This window comes from Chelonoidis abingdonii, chromosome 11, assembly GCF_003597395.2.
Source record: "Chelonoidis abingdonii isolate Lonesome George chromosome 11, CheloAbing_2.0, whole genome shotgun sequence".
Taxonomy (NCBI): domain Eukaryota; kingdom Metazoa; phylum Chordata; order Testudines; family Testudinidae; genus Chelonoidis; species Chelonoidis abingdonii.
The window spans coordinates 49,153,783-49,164,937 of record NC_133779.1 but is presented as its reverse complement, the minus strand read 5'-3'; the positions used below and the strand labels follow the sequence as shown (position 1 = coordinate 49,164,937).

At 53.1% G+C, this 11,155-nt stretch overlaps 2 protein-coding genes across 2 annotated transcripts; one reads left to right on the top strand and one right to left on the bottom strand.

Moving 5' to 3' along the window:
* Window positions 1-1,050: 1,050 nt before the first annotated feature.
* LOC116831855 (gonadotropin-releasing hormone II receptor-like) lies at window positions 1,051-3,953 on the top strand. The gene is made up of 3 exons (XM_032792183.2): window positions 1,051-1,652; window positions 2,405-2,609; window positions 3,384-3,953. The coding sequence occupies exons 1-3, from the start codon at window positions 1,077-1,079 to the stop codon at window positions 3,872-3,874; spliced, it is 1,272 nt and encodes a 423-aa protein (XP_032648074.1). The 5' UTR covers window positions 1,051-1,076; the 3' UTR covers window positions 3,875-3,953.
* A 1,892-nt stretch (window positions 3,954-5,845) lies between these two features.
* On the bottom strand, window positions 5,846-10,617 carry RBM8A (RNA binding motif protein 8A). The gene is made up of 6 exons (XM_032792184.2): window positions 10,407-10,617; window positions 9,527-9,586; window positions 8,872-8,949; window positions 8,084-8,220; window positions 7,018-7,154; window positions 5,846-5,984 (listed from the first exon to the last, which is right to left on the bottom strand). Exons 1-6 carry the CDS (start codon window positions 10,615-10,617, stop codon window positions 5,939-5,941), a joined length of 669 nt encoding a protein of 222 aa, XP_032648075.2. The 3' UTR covers window positions 5,846-5,938.
* Between the last annotated feature and the right edge of the window lie 538 nt (window positions 10,618-11,155).

Genomic DNA, 11,155 nt, shown 5'->3' with positions numbered 1-11,155 from the left:
GGAGACTGGACCTGCCTTTTGCCCCTTTGTGGCAGGTAGAAAAATAGCAGCTATCTAACACACATCTCTTTTGGTCCATTCACAGATCCCTGGAAACAGAGGCCAGATCTTCAGGCCACCGGCTGCTTTGTCGCATCCCGGGGGGGGGAGTGAGAGATTGATGCACACCCTGTAAAGCACAGCTCGCACTGTACAGATGTCTGTACGCATTGCTCTGCAAGCGCCACAGTGGGCTGGAATTCACCCACGTACATCCACTGACACCATGCAAGAGAGGCTGTATCCTCAGATGCTGCTGGCTGTCAGGGAGTGAAAAGCCCTCGGGGGGGAATCTTACCAAGTAACAGCCAGGGCTAAGGCCTAATTTGCCCTCCAGAAGGAGAGCACCTGCGTTTGGAGCCACGGCACAGAAAGCCTGGAGGCTCTGTATTAAACTTCCACCCACACCAGCAACGGATTGTCTTTAAGAGCAGAATTCAACTACAGGAGCACTTCTCCCAGCTGGGGAGGTGCAAGCCGCCAAATTGAGCTGGCCAATGAGATGCAAGCTAGAATCGTTACCTCCTCAGAACCAATCCTGACTGACTGATCAGAGATTCCCAGGTGCCTGTTCACTCCTGTGAATCTGGCCCACCTCTGGGGCTAGTGGAACCACTGGGAAAGCAGAGGGGAACGACGTTTCCTGCCGGCTCCTCCCAGTGGAGATTTGGATGCCAGAGTTGACCCGAACTCTTTCTGTAACTGGGAGATATTTGTCGCCAAAGGAGCCATCCCTATTCAGTCTCACCAGCACAGGCCACGAAAGAGTTAACTGCTGCTCTGTGAAGAAGGAATAAAGTTCCCTGAGCCAGAAGGTGGTGGTTCTTGTTCAATCCAGAGCAGAAGCCGGGCAGGTCCAGTTTAGCAGAGTCTCCATCCAAGCAGCAAATCATGCTCAGGGTCTCCGAGCCCTGCCACATTGTAGGAGGAGCTTGGCTTCCCGGGAACGAGCCGGATTCGGCCCCCTGGGTCCTGGCTGCTCACATCTCTGTAAGGCTGCAGTGCAGATTCTGGGTGGGAATGCCCAAGCCTCCGATATGAACGCCACTTTCCGCAAGAAGGTCAGTGAACTGCTCGACCCGGGGTCGCCCGCCATGGGCAACCAGAGCCGTGGGCAGCCCTGGGAGGGGGTGGAGGTCTCGCCTAGTGGTAGAGCCAACACCAGCCTGCCCAATGAGGAGGTCTTCCTGTTACCCACTTTCTCCACCGCCGCCAAGGTCCGGGTGGCCATCACCTTCGTCCTCTTCCTCTCCTCCGCCTGCTTCAACATCGCTGTGCTGTGGACCGTCACCCAGAAGTACCGCAAGAGGCCGCACATCCGCATCCTCATTGTCAACCTGGCCGCAGCCGACCTGCTGGTGACCTTTGTGGTGATGCCCTTGGACGCAGCCTGGAACATCACAGTGCAGTGGTATGCAGGCGACCTGGCCTGCCGGGCCCTCATGTTCCTCAAGCTGGTGGCCATGTATGCCTCAGCCTTCATCACCGTGGTGATCAGCCTGGACCGCCAGGCGGCCATCTTACACCCACTGAGTGTGGGCGACGCCAAGAAGAAGAACAAGGCCATGCTGTGTGTGGCCTGGGCCCTGAGCGTGTTGCTGGCACTACCTCAGGTAGGTCGCCATGGCAATGGCGCAGGTAGGAAAGGACCGTGGAATAGACCCCGGGGCAGGCTTCCCATGGTGCAGTCTCCTTTTGCCATGCCATTTGTGGTACTGCCAGGGTCTGGTTTAGGTAGAACAGGCCTCTGATGCACTCTGGTGTGGATGGGCCAATGACCTGATGTAGTATGGGCGGGATGCGGGGCTACCCAACTAGATGGATCAGCTAAAGTGGCTCTCAAACTTTTTTTTTTTTAAACAGGTGACCCCTTTCACACAGCAAGCCTCCGAGTGTGACCCCCCCCCCCAAATTAAAAACACTTTTTTATATCTTTAACACCATTACAAATGCTGGAGGCAAAGCAGGGTTTGAGGTGGAGGTTGACAGCTCATGACCCTCCATGTAATAATCTCGTGACTCCCTGTAGGGTCCCAACCCCCAGTTTGAGAACCCCTGAGCTATAGGGATATAAGATGAGACAGGCCAATGGTTTGATGATGTACAGTCAGGACACCAGCCTGCCGGCAATGGATCTGGGATGGGCAGAGGATGAGCTAGATGGACCAGTTGTCAGATACAGTATGGACTGGAGGTGGCCTAGCTAGATGGATCCAGTATGGGCCAGAGGCAGGGATGCTGGAGCGCCGGTGCAATGGGCAGGAATACGAGGCTGGGTGGCCAGTGCTGTGTCCAGGATGTAGCTCCTGTGGGGGTGCCGAGATCTAACTGTTTCTCCGGGCCGGGAGGGGTGTCTCTCTTTCAGATGTTTGTCTTCCATGCAGTGAGCCGCTCCCAGCCCATCTACTTCATCCAGTGCGCCACAGTGGGCAGCTTCCAAGCCCACTGGCAGGAGACCCTCTACAATATGTTCACCTTCTCCTGCCTCTTCCTGCTGCCGCTGCTCATCATGGTGCTGTGCTACTCCCGAATCCTCATCGATATCTCCGGTAAGATGAAGAGAGTCTGCGGTGAGCCCGGCCTGCCTCTCATGTCCCCTGGCCCTTGCCCGCAGACTCCCAACATGCATGGGCGTGCATGTTCACTGGAGCGGGGGTCTGCATGGTGGGACTGGTCTCTGTGTGTGTGTGCGAGCACGTGTATGTGGGAGCGCGCATGTGTATGAGAACATGCACATATGCACAACGTACACCAATGAGTGTGCACCTCTCCCTATCCATCCATCCCCACACATCTTTCCATCCATCTTCCTCCTCTGCCTCTCCCCAAGGGAAAATCAATCCCAGACCCAGTACTTAGCTGCAGGGAACCGTCCCCTTCATGCCCCCCCGCACTCCGGCTGTGGCAGGCCCTGGTTCGGTGCCCCGTGCAGAACACCCTGCTTCCCCCTGGGCACTACCCGCTGCCACGGCTGGCCTGCCACGGCCCATTAACCCAGGCAGCCAGGAACCAGTCCCCAGCTGCCCTCCACCCTGGGCATTTCTCCAGCTCTGGGAGGCTGCAGGGACCTGTGCCAGCACTCACATACACACTGGCTTGGAACATGGGGACTCTCACTCTTTTTGTCCTCTGTCTTTCCCATTCTGTCCTTATCATTGTATTTCCCCTCTTCCCTCTGCTCAGTTTCTTTCTTGTTCTCATTCTCCTGCTCTCCCTTTCCTTGCTCTCTTCCAAGCGCTCTGCTTCATCCCACAGAATTTCCCTCCCTCTGTGTCTCCCCTCTCATCCTCTGTTCCCTCCCTTCTTATTCTCTCTCTCATTCTTCTCCTCCCTCTGCCCTGCAGTCTCCTCCAAGGAGGTCCACCTCCGCCGCTCCTACAACAACATCCCCCGAGCCAGGATGCGCACTCTGAAGATGTCCATTGTCATCGTGCTGACCTTCGTTCTGTGCTGGACTCCCTACTACCTGCTGGGCCTCTGGTACTGGTTCTCCCCGGAGATGCTGAGCCGGAAGAAGGTGCCTCCATCCCTCAGCCACATCCTCTTCCTCTTCGGCCTCTTTAACGCCTGCCTGGACCCCCTCATCTATGGCCTCTTCACCATGCACTTCCGCAGGGAGATCGGGCGCGTCTGCCGCTGCACCCATCGCAGGAAGGAGCAGGCCTCCACGCTGATTGGCTCCTTCCGGACCTCCACCACGGCCGCGCCCATCAGGAGTGCCGGGGAGGACCAGGGGGGCTCGGGCAAGTATGAACTGGAGGTGACGGTTAATGTGGCCTTGCCTGCTGGGAGGTGCGAACTGTGCAGGAAGAAGATAGTGGAGAGTTTCATATGAGTGGACCTTTGCCACGCCCAGACTCACCTCTGCTTCCCAGCAAGGAAGAGAGCCCAGTGGGACCCCCATAATGTGGGAGCTACTGGGCAATTGTTCCTTCACTCAAGCACCCACCAATAAATCCAGATTATTTTCTCAGCCAGTGGCCTCTCCTTGATCTTCTCCCTTTGTGCCCATCTGTCTCTCGCTACCCAGAGCTGTGCCAGGTTGCACGCTCCCCAGCTGGCATGGGTGGAGGTGGACAAAGAGAGCGGACTGCTGTGGGCTTCTGCTCCTTGGAAAGGTCGCCACTAAAGTCTGCTAGCAGTGTGGCCTAGTGGACACATCCTTGACTCAGGAGACCCAGGGTTTATTCCCAGCTCAGCTGCTGGGTGACCTTGAGCAAGTCACTTTGCCCTCTTTATGCCTTAGTTTCTCCATCTGGGAAATAGGGAGAAGCCTTTGGAAAGTGCTTTGAGATCTACTGAAGACAAGAGCTAGGGAGCATTGTTATTTTCCAGATCCACGTCCCCACTCAAACACACATGAAGGAACCTGGGTTCCTGCTTTTGAGAGGAGATACCCAAGTTTGCACTTCCATGATACTGTCCCCCACCGAATACACCAGTTGGTTCCTGAGTGCAGAAAGCCTCTGCTCCCCCACCAGAAACGGGGAAGGGGGAGCTGGATCCTGATACATTTCCAAGTGGTTCCCCTTACTCAATAACTCCCATCAGCCAGTGTGTGAATTAGTGGTCAGAGGAGGATGACAGGACTCCTGGGTTCTAGCCACCCTCAGTAACAGAGATGGATGTCGACACTGCAATTTTATAGTCAGCTGACCCGCATTGTTCACCATAGTGTAGATGTACCCTGGCGGTGCCGCCTCAGTCTTTTCCCATCTTTAAAGTCTAATGCAGCGGGAAACTGATGGGCTCTCGTGGTAGAAAAGAAACTGTTTGCCCCAGGCAGAGTAACCCAGCAACTGACAGGCAGGATAGTCTAGTGGTTACGGCTCCAAGGATCCAAGACACATGGGCTCATATCCCTGTTCTGCCACCAACTTCCTGTGTGGGCTCGTGCAGCTCACTTAGTTTCTGTGTACAGCAGGGCTAAAAGTCCCAGCCTGCCTCCCAGGAGGGTTGTGCAAAGAGATACAATGAAGGTTTTTAGATATTATAGTGACAGATGTCAGATGAGGACCTTAGATAGAACCTATAAATTTCCATGCCCTGTAGGTTGGCCTTTTCTTATTTGGGGTTTATTCATTTCATTTCATTTCTGGAGGGTTATTTTTAGTGATTTTTGAGCTCTACCTGGTTTTTCAGGGTTTCCTCTCTGTGAGTACACAAAGTACTGTGTCTCCCCAGCAGGCTCTACACACCAATTAGTTTGTAACACGTTAACGTGCCTTAGAAATCACACTCCCTGTCGTCCACACTACTGCTCCATTAGACGAGCCCTTGATGCAAGCCAGGGAGCAGGGACGTTTAGGTAGAACAGGTACAAAGTGCACTGGACAAGGGGTGCAGACAATACTGAAAACCATTTCCGGTGTTTACCAGATAAACACCAATTCTGATTGTGCTGGGGGTGCTTATCCATTCAAATCTAAAACCATATGTTCTACTCATAGGCTGGACAAAGACTAAACTCTGCTTGACAATGAAACCCAGGCATCTGATGTCCCACCAACTGGAACACATGTCTCCCTTACAGATACGGGCAGATGTCAACAGAAGAGGGATTTTTTTTTTAAAAAAAGCAGACTTTTATTCAGTATTTATGGGTAACATTTCTCCTTCAAAATGAGAGTCCCCTTCAGCATCACTGGATGAGTTCTCTCATTTGAAGTGTCTGAGGTCAAAAGGAGATTAGGAGTTTTAACACAAATCAAGAACCTTACAGATGCTGTCAAAAATACGACCAAGAACTCATAGGTAAAAATGCAGCACAATTAAAAACCCAGAAAGGGATCAAGGCAGGAGTCTGCACAGACAGCTTACAAGATACTTCCTGCTTCCAGAGCTACGCAGGGAGAATTTACACCTAGGAACCATCAAAAGGAAATGGAGAAATGTGAGATCAGCGTCGTCTCCTGTCCGGACTCCTGCTCCGCCTACGCCCGCCCCTGGAAGATAGACAGACAGGGACAGAGTTATATATATGCTAGCCTGAGCTAACATCTCGAAAGATTTGAAAGCCATCGATGACTTCTATGCACAAGGACCATGTTCCTTGCCAAAGAAATGCAGCCAGTTCTGGAGTGGAAGCCAGCAGGTGTTTAATAATGCAGAGCAACAGGAAAAATTCTCTTAAAGCTCATGCACAGATCTCATTGCACTTCACTAAAGGAAGGTAAGTAGGGTTCCAGTTTTACAGAAACCGAGGCACAGAGCCCATAAATGACTTGCCCAAAGTCACATGTGTCAATGGCTGGGTCCAGACTAGTAAAATCTCTTGACTGGCAACCTCCTGCTCAGACCATTAAAGAACTGAAGAACACAATCCAACAGAATTCCCGATTGGCGAGAATTATTCATGATCCACTGGAAATTTAGCCCAGGGTTAACATTCCTGTTGAATTTTTCAAGAGATCAGGCCTTCAGTTTCACCCCTCAGCAGAAACATCAGGATCCTAAACCACGGAGGAGCTCTAAAGCATTGTTTTACTACAGGGTGTTTCCCAGAGAGCTGGAAGTAGGCGGCACAGACTCTCTGACATTTCCTGCCCTGCTTCAGGCAGTTCCTTTGTCTGTGGCACAAATACCATCCTCTCTGGATGAAAAGCACAGAGGCTACGGTGAAAGCCCCTGAGCATGCACATGGACTGAATGCAGGAACTCAAGAGTGTCATGCAGCAGCTCCAGGTAAAAGAGGGAGAGAATCACTCTGGGGGAAAGAATTTCCAGTTGGTCTAACTTAAAATCCTGTTTGTTATTTAGTGGCTTCAGGGCTCTCAATCCATCACGTTCTACCAGCACTAGAAAGCCCTAGGCAAGTGTTCTCCACACTGCCGTGGAGGGTCACCCTTTGTGAGGGAGCCTGAGGCCAGCTCAGACTCCATGACTCACTTAATCTTCGGTACCTCTGATGAGACTCCCAAGCTGAGGACCAAGCCGGCGTCAGCTGAGATGCAGCCCTCAACCCTGGCAGTATCTTACCTTCTCTTTCCTTTCGGGGGCCCCCTGACAAAGCACCAGTCCACGCTGATTGGCTGCCCCATCAGGTCCTGTCCGTTAAGACCTTCCATCGCCGCCTGAGCTTCTTTGTATGTTTCATATTCTACTAGAGTGTACCCCTGTGGGGTGCAAGGAGACAAGTCTCAGTCAGCGAGTGGCCCAGTGGGGAGCTTAGCGAACAAGCCAGAAGCTGGGCCAGCCTTGAGAGCAGATCACAGAAACCGATCGAGAGCCTCCAGTACACTCAGCTCCATTGTTGGCATCAGGAATGCTGTCAACAGTGGCAGGAGAAATACTGACTTGGCTGTAAGTGGAGTAAATAAAGTGGGCCCTACTGTAAATGGAGATTTTCAATTAAACACATACCACACACACACAGCTTTCCCAAATTAGTGCCTTGAACTGTTAGCTTTAACCAGAAAGGGATTTAATAGAGAAGGGGGCATTAACTATTACACTGATATGTCGTCCCCCTTTCTGTAGGGCTTCCACAGGCCTTTGTTTGGGGTATTCTCCTCAACTCAGAGACAGAGGCCCTGAGAGCTGAAGGAACCTACCCCAGGTCACACAGCAATTCAGAGTCCAAGCAGTTCCCTCCTGCTCTAACCAATAGATTACTCTGCCCCCATCAAAGCTTGGAACACAACCCCAGAGCTCCTGGCTCCCAGCTCTGTTTCTTTTCCTCTCTCAATTGCATGGGGGTAATTTCATCTGCATGGCTCCCTAGCTTACCTGGTCCCCATTATCAGAGTATCTGAGCCTCATACAATCTGTAAGGTATTTACCCTCGCCCCCCTCCCCTCCCCCGAGGTAGGGCAGTGTTGCTACCTCCATTATACAGATGAAGCACAAAGACACTAAGGCTCACATCCTCAAAAGTGTTCAGGTGCCTTGCACCTACTGAAACCAATGGGAGTTAGGTGCCTACATACTTTCGTGGATCTGGGCCTAAGTGACCTGCCCGAGGTCACACACCAAGTATGTGGCAGAGGAGGAAATTGAGCAAAAGGGGAACATCCTAACCACTAGACCATCCATCCCGTCCTACCTTCAGGTAGCCTGTTCTTCTGTCTAGATTCAAATGGATGTTCTTTATCTCGCCGTACTCTGCAAACTTGTCGTGAATATCCTCTTCGGTGGCCTCCTCATGAACTCCAGTGACAAAGAGAATCCAACCCTCCACCGCTGTAGCCATAGCATGCAGGGAAAAGCAACACTCATTAAACAGAAGACAGGGCGCACACCTCAGCTTGGTATGCAAACCCCACTGCGCGCACACAACACTTGCATCTACACAAGCAGGATGGAAAGGGATTCTCCCAACACGCTAGCCAGACCCCCTGCTTAGCTTGGAACCCACTGGCAGCAAGGGGCTAAGTGAAAACAGATGCCGAACGGATGGAGGACTGAATCTAGCCCGGTAAAAAGGCAGCTTGACAGCCCTGGAGACAATCACTCTGTTTATCCACACAGTGCGGATGGTCTGGGCACAATATACATGCCATTGTAACGATAATCCTTAGCTTGTATATGGTGCTTTTCATCAGTTGATTGCAAAGATTTTTTTTTACAGATGAGGAAACCTAAGTGCGAAGAGTTGAAGTGACTTGCCCAAGGTCATCCCACAGACCAGTGGTAGAGCTGGGAAATAGACTCTAGGTCTCCTGAGTCCCAGTCCAGTGCGCTATCCACTACACCTCACTGTCTCTCGGAATAGACTAGTTTCTCCCCATCTTTAAAGCAATCCCACAGCATGATGTCCTGTGCAAGCACCCTCACGCAGCCAAGGCTGGGTAACCACAAATGCTAATCCAAACATCTCCAGCGGATACTCACATCTCTGAGGCCCAGGTTCATCCCCATCTTGTTCCACGCTGTCATAGTCCTCACGTACTCTGGCCCTTGAACCTTCCTCTGGCCACACAATGGGGGGAGACAAAGATCTTTTTAGATGACTAGAAACATTTATTATGCTAGTGCTTAGGGACCAGCCAAGAATGCAGCCCCATTGTGCTAAGCATTGCACACAATTCCTGCCCTGAAGGGTTTACAGTCTAAATATATTTAACTACGTTGTCTAGCTGTTCTAAGCACACACATATGTTCCTCCATTTAAGCTTTACAGCACATAAAATTCTGTAGAGTGACACAAGCCTAGTAGTTAAAACACTGATAAGAATCAGACTTCTGGTGACCCAGATCAAGTGGTGTCACCCTTGTATAGAAGCCAGAGGGGTCTATTTTACAGACTGGGGAAGTGAAGTGACTTGCCAAAGGACAGAGCAAGTCAGTGACAGAGTCCCAGATGGAATCCAGGAGTCCTGATTCTCATCCTAAAACACACTTCTGGGGCTTAAGCCATTGGGCAGTTTCTGTTTAGAAGCAGCCAGACGACTCCAGTGAGTAGCCAGACCATTCCAGTTAGCTACACGGCACAAGAGGCTCCCCATGATTCACAGAGTAACTCATCTGTTCACAACAAGATCCTCACCTGAACCAAATCCTCGGCCTTTCCTCTTCTTTGCTTTCTCCTTCAGTTTGTGGATGCTTTCTGCAGAGAAGTTCAATGTGTTAACTTCAACTGGAAGGAGGTCTGACCATCTGAAACAGGTCATTTGGGGTGGGGAGGTGGGGGTTTGCAATGTTATCGGATCAGAACCAGGCTCGACCCAGATGGTGCAGGTTTCAGAACAACCTCAAAGCAGGGAGGAACTTGGGTCAGAACTGGGTGAGACGGCCACCGGGGGAGGCCGGGTATACCTGTCACGGTACAATTAGCGTCAACCGTTGTGGGCACGGCGACGTCAAACCTTCGGGCCGGACGGTGCGGACTCAACCGGAGCTGTCACGGAGCCGATTCAGAACCTTCCAGGGTGGGACAGACTTCAGGATCAAACTGGTGCTGCAGGCGGGGACCCGTAACCTCGGACGGGTCTCATGGCTCAGAACTGGATAGACGGCCACAGGGGGAGGGGCCGGTCGACCTGTCGCGGTGGGACAATGTCAGGATCAGCACTGGGTGAGACGCCACGGGGATGTCAGTAGAACCTGTCGGGTCGGGGCGAGGATGGCATCATGGCTCAGAACCAGTTGCTGGCTTGGGCACGGGAGCCCGGGTCAGAAACCTGTCGGGGACGGGTCTCATGGCTCAGAACTGGGTGGACGGCCAACGGGAGCGCCGGTCACCCGTCGGGGCGGGGGCGGGATGGTCTCATGGCATCAGACCGGGATGGGCACGGGGGAGGCCGTCAAACCTCGGGGCGGGAGACAGGACACGGGGAGACGGCCGACCAGCCGCTGGGTCGAAACCGACAAAGCCCCGTTGGGGGCCGGGCGGGCGGCTCGCCCGCTTATACCCGCGCCCCCATTACCGTCCCCATCCTCGTCCATGGCGAAGTCCTCGCCGCCCGCCTCATGAAGATCCAGCACGTCCGCCATCTTGCCCGCTGTGCGGCCGCCGATGCGTGACCGACTGATTGCGCCGCGACTGCTGTTGGGCCTGGCGCGGAGAGAACGGGAAGCCGGCGGGGCCGGGACCGCGCTGCACGCCGGGAAGTGGGGCGGAAGTTTCCCTCCAATCATGTGAATCGCGAGGGGGAAGCCATCTTGGGAAGGGCACGCCGGTTTTCTCCGGGGCCCACCGTCTTATACAGTCACGTGGTCTCGCGGCCCCCGGGGGTACGCCATCTTGGGAAGGTCCATCTTTCTCATCCCTGCGTGGTCGCCATCTTGAGAAGGGCGGGAGGCAGCCCCCCCTCCCCCCCCGGCCAGTTGTACTCAGCTGCTTTCCCACAGCAACCAGCCAACTCCCTCCTCATCTGCGCATTGGGATCCTCCGCTCTGCCCCACGCGGGCCCACTCCATTCCTCCCACCCCCACTGGGGTTACCACCTCTGAAATGTTAATTCCCCCTCCCCCCATGTTAGAGGTAACAACTAAGTGCTAATTGCAACAGAGTTTTGCTGATAGGGACACCAGTTTAGCAGGAACTAGGATCACACACGCACACCCCACCAATGACATCACTACTGCCATTCGCTAAATTCAAACTGGCCATTTACAGGTGAAGCAAACTTCACCCACTGTTGTACATTGGCCCAATTTCATGGCTCAGCTCTTG